The sequence below is a fragment of the Centroberyx gerrardi genome, chromosome 16 (assembly GCF_048128805.1).
Source record: "Centroberyx gerrardi isolate f3 chromosome 16, fCenGer3.hap1.cur.20231027, whole genome shotgun sequence".
Lineage (NCBI taxonomy): Eukaryota > Metazoa > Chordata > Actinopteri > Beryciformes > Berycidae > Centroberyx > Centroberyx gerrardi.
Window position 1 is genome coordinate 22,795,316 of NC_136012.1, and position 20,008 is coordinate 22,815,323.

The window sequence follows — 20,008 nt, forward strand, 5'->3', positions numbered from 1 at the left end:
GTAATATGATGGTAGACGGGTGATATTTTTAGCGATTTCAATCTACTGTAGGTGAAATTTAGTTTAATTAGCTTCTCAACAAAGGGCCCCAATAATTGTAGCAACCACTTCTTTCTATCAAATGGCATCAAAGGCTACACACTGAAATTAAAGTATTCCTTTGAATAATAATTATTGGTTTCTGAATACAGAACATAGGTTATTATTTGCCCATTTTTTTTCTATAGCCATTTTTAGCTCTTCTTTATCAAATGCTCCAGTAATTCCAGAAGCCACTTTATTTTCTATTTTATAGATGGAGAAGTTCTCAAAAGAAACAAGACCTGTCATCACTCTGTGGACAGCGAGAAATGGCAATGCAATTACTTTATATAACTAAAACTTTCAAAGTGACCAATTTTCAGGTTTTGGATACTCTGAATGCTCATTTGTGTGGCGTCTTGGCAGACTGAGGCCATAGGTACTGAAGCACGCTGCTTAAGTCTGGAGTCTGGAGGGAGTCGGGTCATCTCCTATTCTTCAGCTACGGAGCCTCAGAAAGAGCAGAACAGCTCTCATGAATTTGTGTTATTTCCTGGAAAATAAAAATGCTCAAATCACTGAATCCACGGGTGGTAAGAAAATCACTGGTGTCTACCAGAGTAAAGCTAACACTCCGCTAAAAGCTCCATTCTTTGGTGAGAATAAAAAATGTTCATTTACTGGAACCAAGAGCTGCCATCAAGGCTTTTGAGCGGCACAGCAATAAAGCTTTCCACTGTGACAATGGCTGTCACAGTGCTAGAGGAAAGTAGCTCTAAGTATGTCCTCAATTTTTAAGTGGCTAGATGTTCCAGGAAATCTATATAGTCCTATAACTGAAAAGTTGGTGACTTTTAGAAAACTTAGTATAGCCTGAAAGGAAAGCAAATTAGCCAAGAGACATCATTCTGCCTCCCAAAATGTGACAAGTCAAGGATAAAATAGCAACTCATTTTGTTCAAGTTTTTTTTGGCCAAAGCACCCCCACCCCTCTACACCCCATTCCCTTTACTGGGGCTCTTTTAACTGACTGTTTCCATCTCTCTGAATGGAGTTTTTCTTCGATTGAGAGACCTTGGATGGGTCTGATTAAGTCTAGACGACACTGTAGAATATTAAACATGCCTCTGGAGGGGACTCATTCGATTCCAAAGGGATACCTCCTTCCCATAGAATCTATGCAATCAATTTTTCATTAGTGCAAAAGTGTTTATCTGCTTTTAACATGCCCCTGACTCAAGCTGGATAGGGGTTGTGGGCGGTCGATCCATGCTACGCGCTTGTTAATTAAAGTTTATTTAATTGAGGACGAATTGCAGCATTAATTAAGAGAGAATCCTCCACCCACCCAGGTGGGTAAACTCCCCAGCTTTTGGACCTCACCGAGGCCAACCCCGTCCTTCACTGTTCAGTTCTGCTATCGACAGCTGTGAGATATCTTGCTGAGTGAGAGGATTGTGTCCCGAATTTCGAAAGCTTTAACAGAATAACAAATTACCTCTCTTTAAGATTGCGGTCTGAAAGAGAATCAAGTGAGACAAAAAAAATCCCTGTTCACCAAAACAATCATTCTTTCTTCCTGGGAACCGACTAAGCAGGCTGCATGCTGCTTTAGAGGTCTGCACACGCATCTATCATCTCAAACGCACCATCCAGCCTCCTTATGCTTTAATTTTCAATTGAGTTTCAGCCAAGAAAAATATATTTGACAGCCTTTTCTACAGACAGAAACACGCTGAAATTTCTATATTTAATTTTCAGACTTCATACGGGCTTTGTATTCGGCTCTGGGATTTACCACACACTGAATGAGTCTATTCTGAAGGGGGAAACAGCGCATAAATCACCTGGATCTTAGGTACAGATAACAGATGGGAGGGGCCAGCCTTTGAACTAACATGTCACCTACTTGTGTCGAAAGGCAAACCCTCTGAATACAAAGCTAAGTAACAAATGAGGAGGCTCTGTTCTCAGCAGATGGGAATAAAAGATTGGGTCCTCTCCTCAGAAAAGCTGCTATATACCTGCACTCTTACAAAGGATTCTCCCCCAATCCATGTGTCTAATTTGGAACGACGCAAATTTGTGTTACTTTTCAACAACACAAAAAAAATGTAATGAACAACGATGAGTTACGGAGCATTAACATATGTAGATATGTGTTACTATTAACGTACAGTATATTGTGTTGAAAACAAATGTGCTGCAAGTGTTGATTACAGATCTTTATGGGTGCTACAGTCTGACTGATACAGTTAGTCGTGTGGAAAAGTTTACTTCCGTCACATCTTTGTATTTAGTTTGTTTTGGTTCATACTGCCTAATTACAAGCAAAGCAGGGCTTGTAAACAGAAGTCACATGGACTCACAGGTAGCTTGTTTATTGGAGTTTTGGTAACCTTTCATCCAAAAGCTTAGAGATTTTGGCAGTGAAGGGAGTCAAAACAAATCCTTTACCAGTCCCTGTAACTTTGGCTAAGCATGATGGACTTGTCTGCACGCTCTGCGTTTATTTAACTTCGCTGGTGTTCATACCAGTCAACAAGACATGAAGAAATAGCTGAATTTTTCAGTTTGTCAGCATGTGTCTCCTTATATTCATAAAACTAAGCCTGTTTAGTGGTTGTTTCCAGTAGTTCAGATTAAATTCCCACTCCTAATGAACTGTACTGCAGTTTACTTGGAACAGGACAGAGGTGATGTGAGATATGAGGTGAGGGTTAGGGTTAGGGTTAGGGTTGATGCCACACAGACTCCACTAAGGGTGAATTAGAAAAGATGGAGTCTTTTTCTGGGGCTTACAGAACATGTGGCTCACAATACTGTAACTGTAATACTGTAATACTGTATATATCTCATTGACTGTAAAACTTCAGGCAAACAGTGTTTCAGACTACAAATCCTGCCTCATTCCTCATCTATGCAGCAGGTCCAGACTGCACATCAGTCTGACATCACAAATTATTAGTTTTGGTTCCTTGATTTTCTACCTTTGGGAGAAAGCTGACAAATATTGACTCGCCTGTCCTAAACGATGTTAATAATATATTAAGAGTTTCATTCCAAAATGCTACAGATCCATTCGGAAAACAAAAGGTTCCCTAATGTTCATTGTTCTGATATTTCAAAAATATAGATGATTCAATCCCCAATAATGTCACCTACAGAAACTCAAACTTTATCAATAGAAAATCCAAGGAAAAAGAGGTCACAGTATTAGACTGTTTGAATGACAGATGATCTCTGGGAAGTGCAGTGCATTAACACCACAGCAACGAGCGCTTAGCACCAAAGATGCCAAAATAAATAAAAACACAGCTCTCACAGATTAAGTAGCAGCTTGAAGTAAAATGTCCTTTGTTTCCACTAAGTAGTGAAAGGAAAGTCAAGCAGCATGTTCTGACCTACTGAGCAGTCGGCTCCGGTCCAGTTGGCCTCGCAGACGCAGGTTCCCGAGTCGGTGTTGAAGGTGCCGTGACTGGAGCACTGTTCAGGACAAGTGCTCTTCAGGATCTCACAGCTGATGCCTCCCCAGCCCGGGTTACAGTGGCACTCACCGTGATGACAGGCTCCGTGACCGGAGCACGCCGGGTCCATACAGTCCACTGAGGAGCACAGCGAGGACAGAGGACAGAAAAGTCAATTCAACACTTTAGACGGGGCATCAAACTTACTCACTCACTTAAACCCGCCAGCAAATACACACCAGCCACTTTCACTTTCACTGTGTTACCAATCAAATATGATTTTTATAATGAAAATGAACCTGTCAGACAGTTACAATTTAGCAGTCCTCGGTAGTAGCTGGTGGTAATTTTCCACCCTGCTTGTGACTTTCAGCCACTTCCCCTATTACAGGGTTGTTAGTGACAGCATAATTATGCACCATTATAAGTACTAGGAAAAAAAAAAGCCCAATTAGTGTCTAGACAGATCTAATCAATTACTATCATTTACAATTTGCAGATCAACTTGCTGATCTAGGTTAATAATTGGCAATTATGACCAACATTATCAACCCATTACCAATAAGGTCTAATTAACAACACTATTGTACTTCCTCTGAAGCTGATTGCTCTGTGTATTTACATATTTGCTTGGACACTGATATTGATTGTTAACCTGAACCGATTCATCAAACCAGAGACCTAATGATCAAGCTAGAACCTCAAAAGCAATATCCGGCCACCTTTGTTTCCTTCCCATATTGCTTCCCTCCAAAGAAAACCACAATATAATCATTCGGTGAACTCAATAGCATTTTACACATAAGGTCAGCGACCTGCAGATGTAAATCTGAGCTGATAATTGCCTTTAGACTGAATGAGGATCAATAAAGTTAAACGGATTGAAGGGGAGGGGGAGGTGGAAAAGGTTGACGAGAAAGAAGGAGCTCCCTTTTTCAATAACAGGAGAAGTAGATACCATTGACTGATTTTAACAGGTGTCTTCTACTGTACAAGAAGGTGATCGCATCAGTGGACAGAACACACACCGTTCCAGAGGGAGAGGGAGTTCATTTGTACACATGCTATCGATAACAACACCCAAAGAATTATCCGCTCGGTGGAGTTGAAAACACCAATTGTTTCACCAATGGGCTGTGTCGATCCCCCTGAGGTTCACACAGAGATATGCCGCACCTAGCTGCTCGAAATCCAATGGAAAGGAGCTTTTCCCTTTACCTTGCTCGCAATTGCTTCCCTTGTGGCCGCTGTTACACACACAGCTGCCCGCCACGCAGAGTCCGTGGCCGCCGCACTGAGGATCAATACACTGGGAGGTGGGAACGTCGCACTCTGTGCCCTTCCAGCCGCTGTAGCACTGACAGCGCCCCCTGGTGTACTGGCCGTTCCCGCTGCACAGGATCGGACAGGCAGCTGAGGAGAGGGGAGGAAGATAAAGATATCAAAGAGTTCATCTCCACAATGTTATAAATGTTAAAACATAAAAAAAACATGTTTAGCATTTAAAATCTTCAGTCAGTAAAGGTCTTTCCATTTTGTTAACCAATGACTTAAGTTAGTTACTATCCTTTAAGTTGAGGTATCATTTTGTAAGAGTAGATCTCACTTTTTTAAAATCTTATTTTGGAAGACAAATCTTCATATTAAAAGTACATGTAAATGTACACTACCAGTCAAAAGTTTGAACACATTTTTCTTTATTCTTTACTATTTTTCATATTTTAGAATAATAGTAAAGACATCAAAACTATGAAATAACACAAATGGAATTATGCAGTGACCAAAAAAGTGTTAAACAAATCAAAAATATCTTATATTTTAGATTCTTTAAAGTAGTCGCCCTTTGCCTTGATGGAAAGGCAAAGGCTTTGGAAAGAAATTCATACATAGGCATCAACTTCATTATTTATATTTCTCTAAAAAACTAATTTCCATGGATCATTGTATAATTGTGGACTATGTGGCAGCTACAACTACAGATTACAGTTCTCATAGCCAATCATGAGCTGAATGGTGAGGATAAGAGTTACTAAACGGTAAATAAATACCTCTGGAACAGTACGGCCCAATGAATCCTGGGAAACAGTGACAGGACCCCGCCACACACTCTCCGTTCCCGTAACAGTTGTGTGTGCACTCCGTGACCATTTCTGTAGGTACAACAGAGCAGTACTGAATCACTGTGGAAGTACACCTATCAGTAACTCATCACTTCATCATAATAGAGTTAAAGTGTAAAAAAATCATCCTTAATATAACATTTGACAATTGTACACTGTTTCTGAAATCTTTTGGAACAACCCAGTTACCAAATCAATAAAAATGCAATCTTGTACCGCCCTATTCAAAGTATATGAATCTTCCATTTTATACCATCTTGCTGTAGAGAAAAAAAAGTATCTGCAATTTTTTTTTTGTTAAGAAATGAAGAAAGTATTGGCTATTTTCACACTGATGTCCATGTGTTTTTTAAATTCCACAATAAGTTATTCTTCATAGAAAAAGTTTCAAGGGCTCGAGGGTCAAGACACCCATTCTACATCTAAATAACCACATAAACTTTCATAAGAAAAAACCCACCAAAACCACAGTTACATGTATTTTTTTTTCTTTTTCTGGAGGAATATACTATTGGCTTTCTAAGCATCTCTTATCTGCAGTACCCCGGGAAAAAAAAGCATGGCATACATTTACAGCTATTTGTCCACATCCCACTAAGGTCTAAGCCTCCATAACACGTCTGCTGCAGCCCGAGTATTCCCATCTAAGCCATTTTAAGTAAAAGCCACACGGGCATTTTAAATTACCCCAAATAATTCTATTTCCTTGACACATTTTCCTTCCTCCTGTCAAAAAATCCCCCCCCCCCACATCACCCCACCCCTCTCCCCCACTCTTGAATGACTGATCATGCCCACACAAGCAATGCAATCTCTTGAGTGTTTACAGCTCTGCAAATCCTCTCTGAGTTGAAGTTAATCTGACATATCCTACAGACAGATCTTGTGTTCATTCAACAGACCATCGCTCATAAAGGGCGTCCCCGAAAGACCAGGACCCTCATTTTGATCGGTGTTAAGAGGGCAAACTTTTTTGTTATTACTCTGGCCTGTATTGGATGTTCATTGAGCCGTCGACGGACCCAGGCAATTTTGACCTCTCACACGTCGATAGCTTCATATTTGCAGAGGTGGATCAATGGAACTCCCCAAAGGAAATAGAAAAAGAAAAACGTTAACTCAACCTTAGTGTTTTTCCTACCTCGAAACCCGCAAGGAAATTTCACAGACTTCAGAACACTGAAGAGGTTGTTAGGAGGGAAGGATCAATGCTGTGTATCGTTTAGTCTTATAGTGTTGAGCACAATAATCCACTGCCCTCCAATGGAAACCTAGACTCGCCTCCTAGATAGCTCAAAGTTTGAAAAGCTCAGCTTGTTTGTGTGGCAGCCCGACTTGCTAACAACCTAGCTGTATGCGCATGCAAGCACAGCTGTTTAAGGAAATTAAAATCTTCCAAACATGTCATTACACATCATTCCAATCACACTCATCAGCCGCTGCAGCAGATGTGTCTGTGTCTCCCTCGTACCCTGTATGATGGTGTTGTAGGACACTGCCTCCAGACTGCGGCCGTCATTATAAAACGCCAGGTGCCACACTCCCGAGTCCAGGTACTGGATGAATCCGGCTTGGTGGACGCTGACCGGGTGCTCCAGCCGGGCCCTGGTCTCCGGTTCGTTGGGAGTACGGCGCTCTTTGGCGATGAGTCGGCTGCCGTCCAATAGCTCTACGAAGTCATACTGCAAGAAACGACCCAGAAGACACATTCATTCATTCATTCATTCATTCATTAAACGCTTATTCCTATTTAGGGTCACGGGGTGCTGGAGCCTATCCCAGCATGCATTGCGCAGAAGGCAGGGAAGAAACACACACAAACCATGGGGAGAACATGCAAACTCCACACAGAAAGGAGTGGGGCTGGGGATCAAACCCAGATCCTCCTTGCTGTGTACAAGGAGCATCTACCATGCTGATACACATAGTTGTTATTTGATAGTCGGTCTAATTAGACTCTGCAGGAAAGGGACAAGTGAGTGTAAAAAGTTGTTTTAAAAATTTTTTTAGTGGATGTCTTTCTTGGAGCCCCCCACAGTGATCTCAACAACAATCTGAGAGAAACTCTTCAAACTCACACCGCAAGACACAACCAGAACAGGTTCATGTACACAGTCAATTTTCCAGTAATAATAAGTGTTGATTTTTTGTTGAGTGTTGTTTGGAGAGTTGTTTGTCCTATTATTGAGCTGATATGGCCTTGGGGCGGCTGTTGAAAATCTAAATATGTAAAATTAACTCTGATGGGTGTGGACTTGTACAAACACAGGCCTAGTGTTGATTTTTACACTCTCAGAGGTAAATTAACACTGACAATTTTGCTGTGTAGATGCAGATATTTAACATTCAGACTTATTAAGCACTGTTGTCCATGTATAAAATACACATAAAAAGAGATGCCGACTCAATGGCTGGACAGTGTATTGCTTTTAAAATCTACATCTTACTTAGGAAAATACTAATAAAATAGCATAGATATTTGCTGTTTTGTTAATTGGTATAATTAAATCCTGCAGCAAATAGACAGGCAAGCATGCAAAGCTTACTTTAACTAGACATGTTTTTTCCAATAATGCTGCATTAACGTCATATGGGAATAACCGCTGGAACGACTTGACAGTTAAAAGCAACAACTTGAAAGTGTTCACGCCTTCAAACTCGCACAGGGCAGGGCACAACGGTGGAAGTATTGTGTCGACTTTGTTTGCTCCTGATCGTCTTTTTCACATTTAACACACAAGTACTTAGTGACTGATAGTTTGGTTGAGTTCATGTTTTACAGCAAACCAAAAATTTCAATGTAAACCACAAATGAAAAAATTCAGAAAGCAGTGAAGTCCTGCCATGGCATTACAAGAGTCAGAAAATGACATATGTGATGAAAATCATTCATTTCGTTCACTATATTTAAAATGCATATATTATTCTCTACAATTGACAGCAGATATTTGCTTGTTACCTTGAGTCCCCAAGTATTATTTACCACCAGAAAGCTAATAAAAAGAGTACTTACAGGTAGAATACAGCATATAACTCATAAATAACATATACTGTAGCTCATATCTACTTTCCTGTATAACATGAACACAGCATAATCACATCAACAGTCAGATTTTTTTTATTTACAGCGTAAACTAGCAGTAACGATTCACTCCTGCCAGCTGAAAAGCGGTGCATCTGCTCTCGATCCCCTCTCACTGCACCTGCTCAAAACCTGAACCTCATTTTGACTGAGACCGTAGGGTGGAGAGGAGCGCAGCGCAGAGCAGCGCAACACACGCCGACAAGTCCCCGAGCTCAAACTGAAACTAAAACTAGTAGGCTGTGGGCTGCAGAGGAGTACAGCAAATACAGACAGACCCCCTGGATAAAGAAGAGTTATAGGCTACATAGATGTACAGCGCATACAGACAGGACTCCTGGCCAAAACACTCTGTAGGATACACGCTGCAACACATGCAGGCACTCTGGCTGGTTTTTAGAAGAGCTTGAATTTGAAAACAATGATGAGGCTGTTTGGGGAGGGCTTTAATGAACTGCGAAGGCGTTGATTTTGATTGCCACTCAACTGAGATGATGTCAGATTTTAATTTCAGGCGCACACAACCTATCAACTTTCCCGAACAATTACATTTTATTCTTTTTTTTTTATTGAATGTGTGAATAACATCCACCCACATAAAAACACAATTGATTTCAATATGGTTGAAAGAAGGGAGGGGGGAAGAAGAAACATTAAATAAGGATCTAGTGCTCGAGAATGTGACACACATGGACACCAACAACCTTTCAATTGACTTGCACACTGACAGGGAATAAAGTGTTAAGCAAGGGGCAGGAGAAGTGAACGCTGTGATTTAAACCCTTTTGAGTGGAGCAGAAGGGCAGGGGAGGGATATTAACCTGGCGGAAGTTGACTTCTTTGTGTTGTTGGCCGGAGGGGTAAGTAATAAAACAGTTCATCCCACAAGCCCACAACCTCCTGGCCAAGTGCATACATCTCGATTAGCCACTGTGAAAGCCCCCCGACTCATCTCAATCCAACAATACCAGTGAATAACAGGCAAGAGGCCAAGCGTGGAGAGACCGCCGGACGCCCCGTGGAGAGGAGGAACGCTCCGAGCCTGTAAATTCTTCGACCTTTAGATTGAGCAACTTTAGTCAGACACTCAATAACAAATGAGTGTAAATCCACCCGCCCCCCACAAAAAATCCAACTAGAAAAGTTTGTTTTTTCCAATTTAGGTTTGTACCAGAAGAGACAGACACTCAATAGCACACAGAGGAAGTCTATATCTGACAAAGGTGGAAAGGCTGATGCACTTAAAAGTTGGTCTTGTCTTCCAAGCTGTGAATACAACCAACAGTCAATATCTCTCATTGGGGTCTTTCATGCTCAGTTAAGTAAATGCATCGATTTATGCTCCTGGTACCTGAACAGAATGTAATCTAAAGGTGGCCACAGTGGACACAGTGTCCAGCATTGACAAGCTTGAGTGTCTGCGCAACAACCGCTCCAGACATAAAAGTAGTGTCTTGTTCATTAGTTCTCTTTGATTTTGTTAGTTTTCTGCCCTTTTTCACCTTGAAAGTGCAGTCCCGCTCTCCTGTTGTCACTCGCATCGGACTGTCTTCCATCAAATAGTGGCCCTAACTCTCTTCACTTGAGTGAAGCCCATCTTTGCTAAGAGAGAATGTCAAGAAGGTGAAGCTAAGAGCTTTTGCAGTCAAGTGTGGTGGAAAATAACCATTGTCTGAGTGCTTCCATCACCATCGCCAGACACTGGACATTCTGATGCCCGGAAATGCCATTCAAGAGACGCATCAGACATTTTTCAAAATACTTCAATTTGCAAATGACAGCCATTTCATGAAGGGAATACACACAGATGCACACAGACAGACAGACAGACAGCCACACAAACAGAGACGCATGTGTGCACACACGGGCCAAATAGAGAAGAAAACTAACAAACTAAGCTGGAACTCATAATCACATTTCTAAGAAATGCTGTATGTACACTACCAGTCAAAAGTTTGGACACACCTGATTGAATGTACTGTTTTTCATTATCTTAAAGCCATTTTGATCTAAAGGCTTATGCTTAAATGCTTGGAATTTGCTTCTTAGACAAATATAAATAGTAAAGTTGATCCTATGTATGAATTTCTTTCCAAAGCCTTTACCTTTCCATCAAGGCAAAGGGTGGCTACTTTACAGAATCTAAAATATAAGATAGTTTTGATTTGACACTTTTTTGGTCACTGCATGATTCCATTTGTGTTATTTCATAGTTGTGATGTCTTTACTATTATTCTAAAATGTGGAAAATAGTAAAAATAAAGAAAAATGTGGTGTGTCCAGACTTTTGACTGGTAATGTATATCCAAACTCAAGTAAGGAATCTCATAAAGACGGATATAGAAGCCCATTCAGCCTTTACCTGTGTGTGAGATGGTGCAAGTCCCTTCCGCCCATACACTCCTATCAGAGCGTTCTTCTGTACCGAGATGTTGAACTTGAGGAAGCGCGGCTGCTCCATGCTCAGTCGAGAGCGCCAGAACACGCCTGGAGGGACGCTCTGACCCACCCGCCGGCCTATCTCCACCTGCCCGGTGTCAATGGAGTTGTTCTCCTGGTGGAGCACGCTAGTCCTTCCTAGAAGACAGCAACACACCCACACCAAGATCATATAAAGCGTTACAGCATCAAAACATCACAGTTAAGGGGATAAAGCGTAAATATCTGTCAGAGACATCCATGCCATCAGTTCAAACCTTTACACTCCCATCTAAAATGTAATCTTGATTTTTATGTAAGTATTTGATCTCTGGGTATCAGTAAAAGCTGTATTCTGTCTTTTGCCTACTGTAATCTTACTCCTTTTATTCAAGCAGGGAGCCAACAATAAGATAGTCATCTCTTTTTCAAATGAGCGCCGGCCAAGCAAGACAGGATTAAAAGTAATGGTTCCCTCTGGTCCATGATGCACTGCTCGTTGAAAAAAAAAAATGACCAAATATAATTGGCTTTTTATAAGACTCTAACAGGCCACATCTCCCATCTTTTGTGTGGTCCTGGTGACTCATAGAGTAAGGCTTTATATCAGATAAGGTCTAAATGGAATCCGTCAGATATACTGAGCGCTACCTGGCCAGGGCAATAACAGCAAATCAAAACAATTTGGCGAATGATGTCCTTAAACTGTGTCCTTACAGCGCCAAAGATGGAGAAATGGCCGCTTTCAAAATGACTCATACTCACATGAAAAACCGTAGCCGGTACGGCGCTGTTACAAGAGCAGATTACATTGTTAAAGAGTGAAAAATCTGTAAAATGTTTTCAAATCTTCGCTGTCTAAAGCTCTATTAAAGTAAGAATGCGGCTTCGCTCTCTGAATTAACTGTGGCAATGACTTTTAGCTTGTTAGGCGGACGAGGTAGAGACATCCTGGAACCTAATAACAGTATTTAGCCTTCGCTCTTCCATCTTTTAAGATATATTTCAAAGCCTGTAAGGGATTGACACGTGTATAGTGTGTCTACGTGTTTATATGCGTGTGTGTGTGTGTGTGTGTGTGTGTACGTGTGTGTCTCTACTTCGGCCAGTCTTCCAGTGTTTGCATACCTCGGTGTTGAATGTGTAATGAGGCCATCGCCTGTCACTTTAGCTTCAGTCAGAGTGAGGACTGGAAGCCAAGTTTACCTCTGGGGAGAATAATAGCCGGCTATCGATTGCCTTTAAACAGTCCAAAACCTGCCTCATGCTATCTTAATTAGCAGTACTTATGAGGATTTAAATCTAGCCCAGTTTAAACAATTGAGCTTTTGCCTGGCCTCCTCAACTCAATTAATGCTTTCATGGCCGTGCATCCTAAATACCTTAGTGTGCTTGGAGATTAATTTGGTGGCTTTTGCTGTAAAGGTGAGCTAAGATGGCCTGTCTGCTTGGTGCTGAATACAGAATGGTCCAAGATTATGATTAGGCGGTACAAAGCTGTCTGGAATAAAGTCAATTAATATTCGTAAGGTGCAGGATCACACATAACTGTAAGACTGATTTGGGCATTGAGCACTAGAACACTTTCTGTCATTCATAAGGCCGAGCGCGTCACTGCTGTCAGAGAAAAAAACATGTAAATGCAATTTGCCTTTTTTCTTACTTTTTAGGTTTACATGTTAATTACATTTAATTAAATGGTTTTGTGCTGGTTTCATGAACCATGAAACCTGTTAAAAGAAGAGATTATTTTAAGATTATATTAAGATTATTTTTTGGGGCATTTTCACCTTTATTGGAGGGTTAGGGTTAGTGGAGAGAGTGGAGAGAGACAGAGGGGATGACATGCCGTAAAGGGCATGGGCCAGATTCGAACCCTGCTGCTGCTATTAGGCGATTAGGACTTTGCCTACATGTTACACGCTCTACCAGTTGAGTCACCGGGACGGCCAAAATAACACCGCATCATTTAAAAAACCATGGGACATCAATGACAAAGAGCTTTGCTGTCTTACTTCACGCAGATAACGCAAAAACATATTTCTAAATGATTCCTCCATAACCATATTAGTCTTTTGCATTACTACTCATTACTTCTCTAAAGGCTTATTTGATCGTCAATCAGTAATCTACTGTAAAGGTTTATTCAAGTGTCAGTTAATCGTCTTCTCCTCACCGCTGTCAGCAGACAGAGACGTCACTACGCTCGGCTGAGTGGGCCCCGTCTTCCCCACTCCTCCGTTTTCGAAAGCCGGTTGGTTGTCCAACTCTTGGAGCTGCCAATTGAGGCCGAAAAGGTGCATTGCTGTGAAATACACAAAAAAAGCTGTGTGGGCTTACAGAAATGGATGAAAAAACAAACAAGCAAAAAACACACAGAAAACGATCAAGCCATTTAAGCACAAAAGACCTGTGGGTGAGCACGATGCATAAATCCAGTGCAAAAAAAGAGTTTAACTTCAACATTTCAGTTCATATTTTAGTTTTTTGTTGAGGTTACACTACCATGGGTGGCCTTTATGCAAGCACGGCGCTGAAAGAGGCCAGACAAAGTCATTTCAATCAATACTTAGGAACCCTGTTGCTCTCGCATGTTTCCTTGGGGAACGCTGTTCATTAACGTGCCAGAGTGTCGGCACACAAAGCAGCTACTGTATCAAAGGCAGCAGCAGGCAGAATTTCTATTTTGACACAAAGCTTTCACTTCAGACAGCCAGACAACGAACAGGGAAAAAGTCTTAAACTCCCCAAGTCTAATACAAAGCCAGGAGGACACAGAGATACAACTACATGTATGTGCGGGAGAGAGTAAGAGAAAGATGGGGAGAAAAAAAGAGAGAGGGAGAAAGATTGTTAAGGAAGAGAGTAAGAGAGTGTATTGAGACAGACAGTCACAGCAGGAGGGGGAAGGGAGAGGGTAAGAAGCTGCTGGAAGCGGCAACACTCCTCTAGTTCTCTTACATAACTAAACTGTGTCTGGCTTTCATTCAGCCAACCTGCTTTATTGTCACAGTATCGGATGCAATCAAACTGTGTTCTTGTTGTTTTGGGAAACTGAGGTGCTTCTGTGAGCGCAGCGAGAGGGCCAATCTCCTTCAAAGTCACCAGCCAGGGAACATGCTGAGGAAGCATCTTGATTTCCGACCATTTGATCTGCGGGAGGAACTTTTTTCCAACACCCCTCCCTCGCTGGGAAGATGGATATTGACTGCAGCAAATAACTTGAGAGGTGGAGGTAGGGACAGAGAGGATATCAAATGTGCGGCGGGCCAAAAGCGAGATGGAAAACCTGTATGGATAACACACAGCGAATCAATCAGCAGCTTGTTAAGGAAACGGGGCGCGCGTTTTGTTTAAAGGCTGCCACTGATGAGCCAATACTTTGAGTTTCTGGCATCAATTAGCTTTCGTATGAATGCTGATGGCACTGTCTCCAGCAGTTCAAATAAACAGTCGCTGTGCATTTTCTGTCCGTTTGTGTGTTGCATACTTAAATAGCGAGTTCTTGCTTTTAGTAGTGACTCTGAGACAGTGTAGCTTTTCTTTTTGCACAGAAATCATTTTATTTTCTGTCAGTCTTAATAACGGCCTTAATAACATGGCTGGCATCTTTGGTCACCTCTTCTTGACTGACACTTGACTCTCAAAACTTCTCATTCTTCAACCAATCACAGAAAAGTAGCCAAACCTGACTCATTAACCTGACCTCACATCATTTGTTAACAGTTATCAGTCCACTCTCTCATGTGTCCTTACCATTAGTTTAAGATCAACACATATATTCTCATTGGCCGATTTGAACTGCAATACTCATTTTAAATTCTAATTCAAGTTTAAATTCTAACCTTCTTAACTTCAGTTCATCACATTTCGATGCACCACACTGTGTAAAGATTTTCTAACATGCTGGTGGCTGCTGAATATGAAACACTGTTAGCTGAGCTGCATCCCAAATTTCCAGGATCAACTCAGGAAATGAAGAGTTTCATTTCAAAATGAAATACCCACTTCCTCGGAAAAAAAAAAAAAAGTGACACCTGCTCTTACAAAATGATTGACAGCACAAAATGAAAACAAATTAGGGTATTTCTTAAAGGACACTGGAACCTCTACATATTTACTAAATTGGCATATAGCACTTTGGAAATTAACTCCTCAAACACTCCTACAGTGAGGAAAAACTGCTTCATCAAAGGAGACATGACAGACAGGTGAACTGACAACATGGCTCAACATGCACACAAACACTCCTGATGATTTTGCAAATTATTGTGATAATGATTATTGCTCACGATTACTTGTCTCAGTTTCAGAAAAAAAAAAAAAATGTATTGCACTATTGCACCTTAACACATATTTTCACTTGTTTCAGCGCAGTATTTCTCAAAGTTGCAGCAGCTTGTTTTCACTCTTACTGCCTTACTCTTATTGTGGTCCTTATTTACAAAATTCAAATAATAAATAATTCCTATTTTATTACCTTAGGGTGCAGCTACAACCCGAAGGCAAACTTTGCACAGAATCTGCACTCTGTCGTCATCTGGTTTAAAACCACAGTATCTCTATCTCCAAGTTTTGCAGACGCGTTGCACATTCAAAGGTTGTGATTGGTCACACATGATGGAAGCGCTTGATATTTACCACACCAGGACTTTCAGGGGAATTGAAACTATAACCAACACTTCAATATTGTTTTAATTGTGCAGCCCTAACACAAACGCACACACACACAAGCTGTGGCCCTATATCTTAAAATATGTGATGTGCTTGTTTTTATTTATTTTTTTAATATGTGTATTTGTGGTTTGTTCTCTGTAAAGCACTTTGTCACAAACCAGGTTGTTAAAACAGCTTTATAAACTAATTAGACTTGGCTTGACTTGAGTCTCACTGTGACTGGCTTGGCTCCTGTTTGTCAGACTCTACTTCACTGAACATGATCAGTCCAGAGAAGCTCCACGGCTAAACACTGAGCGCTCCACTGTCCCAGTCTCACCAACTGCCTACCAGACAGGACAAGCTGTGTGGAACTGGACTTTTCATGCATCAAACACACCACAACACCAATGTCTGCTCTTTCCTCTTCTCTACTCTTGGTGCACCGCAGCCTGAATCCCCAGTTAGCACACCAACAAATTGCTTCAAGGTGAATAGCCCTCAATTTATAAATTTGCATAAGTTATTCCTGCAGCCTAGGCCAGTTGAATGAATATTTATGGGGCATGAGCAATTCTCTTCCCGAGCAAGAAGCCGGAGAACCTAGGCTCTAATCTCTGATGTCATCAAAATGTGCCCTATGCAGCTCCTCCATTGACAATGAACGGGAGGTTGAATTAGTTTGAGATCTTAAACCCAAGTAGTCTTTAGTCTATAGAAGCACAAACAGTTCTGTACCAGAAAATGTAACCTGAGCCCCAGAAAATCCTCCTGGCTGCTCTCACAGTAAATTCCTCCATCTTTTTTCAAATGATTGTTAGTAATGGCTGCACATTGGTGGAGGCACTGCAGAATGGTGCAAAAGAAACGCTTCCCTTTTCTTTCTAGGTAAAATAAAACTGATATAACCTTACCCAATCTAGGGCATCAGAAAACTTAAATGAGAATTAAAAGCATCCGTAGAGTTCCCCATTTAAATATGCAGATGACACCATCCTGATGGGCACCAACACCAAAAATAATTAGTCCGTTTACCAGAGAGAGGTGTCCCATCTGGAGTCATGGTGTGCCAACAGCAACTTGGAGCTCGACAGCCTCAAAATGATTGAGATAAACATTGTTTTCTGCTGGAACCTGCCTGCACATCTCCTCAAAAATTCCCCCCGGGGACTTCTCGACAAGCCACTCGGCTCTGAGCAAGGCTAAGATGTTCGAGTTCCCAGGGATAAGTGTCTCCAGCAGCCTCAGATGGAATGACAACTTTTCTAACGAGATAACCCAACACAAGAGTGAAGCAGCTCAGTGTCTCCCTGAGTTAGGCCTACTGGGATTCTACAAATCTAGTACTATTACTAATCCTAGTATTAGTATTAATATTAGTAGTATTAGAATTAGTTAAATGTAAGTAACTTAAATGCCACTTCTTCCTGGTCTTAAAGGCTGTGTTACAGTAAAGTGATACAATTTTATGAACTTTATTAGCCTGTTCTGGCTGAGTAAAATGAACAATGATTGCCTTTACCTGCTCATCATATCCATATTACTTATTACTGATTACACATTACCGATTACTAATGATCATTACTAATTTTAAAAGTTTTCTTGTATGTAAATATCTTATGAAAGCACAAATACTCATTCCCAAAATACAATTCACATTATCGATATTGAGGTATTCGGTCTAAATTTGTGATATTTGATTTTGTCAATATCATCCAGCCCAATACAAAGTATGTCCATTGTATTCTGCTTTCACACCGCATCTACCCGTCGCTGGTCAGTGGAGCCGCCTGTACTATCTGCCTTCCTCCTGTAACTGGCGCAGCTCCATTAAAGCCAGAACTGCCCATCATGTCAACAGCTTGCCGACGGCTGTCACTTCGCTCAACTAACCCTCGTTGGAAAACACATCAATAATCTCAACAACCCTTTTCTCCATTTCTGAAAAGTTGCATTTTGTGATGCAAGGTTTCAGGAAGCTGGCCATACAAATAGTTTCATCCAAAGTGAGAAATCTGTGACATATGCACTTTTTAAAAGTGATTGTTAACACAAAATAAGAATTGATGCTACTTTTTAAAGAATAGTAGGTAGATTAAGTCCTTGGTTGACAAGATGATAACACTTTTAATGACTACATTTTTTATATTATATATAGAGATATTGAATGGCGAATGTCAGATAATGGTTTTGTTTTTCACATTGGAAATTAACTCTTCCTCTGCACTGTTTTGCCAAGTCTTGAATATCTTCTGTATACAAGTGCATCTTCTTCCGTGTGTCACAAGTATTTTGTCATATGAAACTCCTGTAAATCTTTTTATAGGTACTGTACATAAAGGCGAATCTTGTATTAATAGGAATTAATAATATCTTATTATAGGAATTACAATTTTCTTCAATTTATATACATATATGATCAAAGATGTTCAATGAAGACAGTTAAAATTAGATTTTATTTGAGAGTTTAAATGTAAAGTTAAGAAAATTACAAGCAGTTTCAGACAAACTCAACTGGACTTGGTCCTGATTGGCTCCCGTCACTAAACTATTGCTGAAATTCTTCCAATCCGGGCCAGTTTGCAGCTTTTGAACTGGAAATCCTCGACTCAGCAGATTTACCTCATTTGAATTAGAGGAGCTGCTGTTGTCGGCCAATTAGAGTCCAGTATTGTGACTGTTCTGCCTGTGAGGACTTAGTCTTCAAATTCAATCAATAAAAACCCTTTGAACTACAATACATTTCTTTGCAAAACATCATGAAAACTGAGTAACACAGGACCTGTAAGCTTTATATAGAAAGTTACATCTTTGCCATCGTAGAGCAAAGATGCAGGGTGGATCAATAGGTTTGCATTTGTATGTGTGTATGTGTTTGTCTGTGTGTTAATAGGACTGTCTGCCAGCTGACAGCGGAGAAGTGGTAAACCATGAGTGCACGTTCTATTTATCCATCTATCTATTTGAGACATTGCACCTGGCAGGTGAATTGGCGGCAGATGAAAGAGAGAGGAAGTGGTGGAAAAACTCTCCGACACCTGAGGCAAGTGGCAGAGGGCTGCATCTGCTTAACTCTGACACACACACCAAAGGAGCTCAAACACCAGACGCAGACTCAGGAACGAGGCCAAAACTGCAATTCCCTAACACCCGACAGGTCTACAATTAAACAAGCGAGCGATTGTTGGGATGAGATTGCTGTAAATGAATCCAATCCGCTCGAACTGTCGGTAACAACGACTGAACAAATGACTGATCCTGCGCTGAGCTTTTCCTTGTGTGAACCCAGATTTGTCGCGAATAGCACTACAAATAAAAATAGTAACTGATTCTCACACACACAGCTGAAGCAGCTGAGGTAAAAAAAAAAAGGAAAAGAAAACATCCATACTAATTTTATGAAATCAAATCACGAATAACAACAAGTAACAAAACAGTCAAGTCAATAAAGGGATTGTGAACATCGATATTGATATAGCACATTTACGACCTCTCCTTCCTGAAGAGAGCACTCCCCTCTCTATTCGCCAATAAAACATTGGTTATAGCATCTTCGCAACAAAGATGTATTTCTCCTTATACGACTGTGTCACATTTCCCCCCCTCTCCATGCTGCATGAATCCCTATATATCTGCTCAGGGGAAAGTCACAGTATAAGATTAAGGGCTTGGATGACAAGGGAGGGCATAAGGAGAGATGAATCTCTAACGGTTTTATTGCTGTGGTCAAGACTCTAAAGGTTAGCAAGAAGTCAGCTTTGACACATGCAGTAAAAAAAAAACACCCAAAGGCCTTCTCATAGGGAATAATGCCCAAAGGGGGGAGGGTGAGCGTTTGTTCCTCTTCCTGACCAAGATAAAAGCACTTCCTGTTTGACAGAATGAGAGAGGTTTGGTTCTACTACAAAAAAGACTTTATGGCCCAAGGTCTCCTTTAAAGTTGAAGTGTTTGGGACTGGTTTCCCCTTGTTTTGAGGGTTTTTCCTCAACTTATGTTTCGTTTTGACGTTGCCATCTGTGCTGGCCGATAGTCCCATCTCGACGTCCCTGACTGTATTTTAACAGGAGCTCCTGAGGATATGAATGGGCCATGTCGTTCTGTGAGCCGCGGATCAGAACTGCAGGGATGATGCACAGCCCGTTGTCAAAGGGAAACGCAGTCAGGAATGTCTCATCGGAAACTGTACCGGGGATATGTTGGCGTATCTGACTGATAGCTTAGTCAGACAGAGGCAACTGAATCA

General features: G+C 41.1%; 1 protein-coding gene across 5 annotated transcripts in view; it reads right to left on the reverse strand.

Annotated features, from left to right (window-relative positions):
• LOC139919471 (teneurin-3) overlaps window positions 1–20,008 on the reverse strand; it is a 121,296-nt gene that overhangs the window by 45,790 nt on the left and 55,498 nt on the right. For all 5 annotated transcript variants that reach the window (XM_071909243.2, XM_071909241.2, XM_071909232.2 and 2 more), the window contains 6 exons: window positions 13,285–13,413; window positions 11,053–11,267; window positions 7,080–7,290; window positions 5,537–5,638; window positions 4,707–4,901; window positions 3,426–3,626 (listed from right to left, as the gene is read on the reverse strand). In XM_071909243.2, coding sequence (XP_071765344.1) covers window positions 3,426–3,626; window positions 4,707–4,901; window positions 5,537–5,638; window positions 7,080–7,290; window positions 11,053–11,267; window positions 13,285–13,413 — 1,053 coding nt within the window. The remainder of the gene's footprint in view (window positions 1–3,425; window positions 3,627–4,706; window positions 4,902–5,536; window positions 5,639–7,079; window positions 7,291–11,052; window positions 11,268–13,284; window positions 13,414–20,008) is intronic.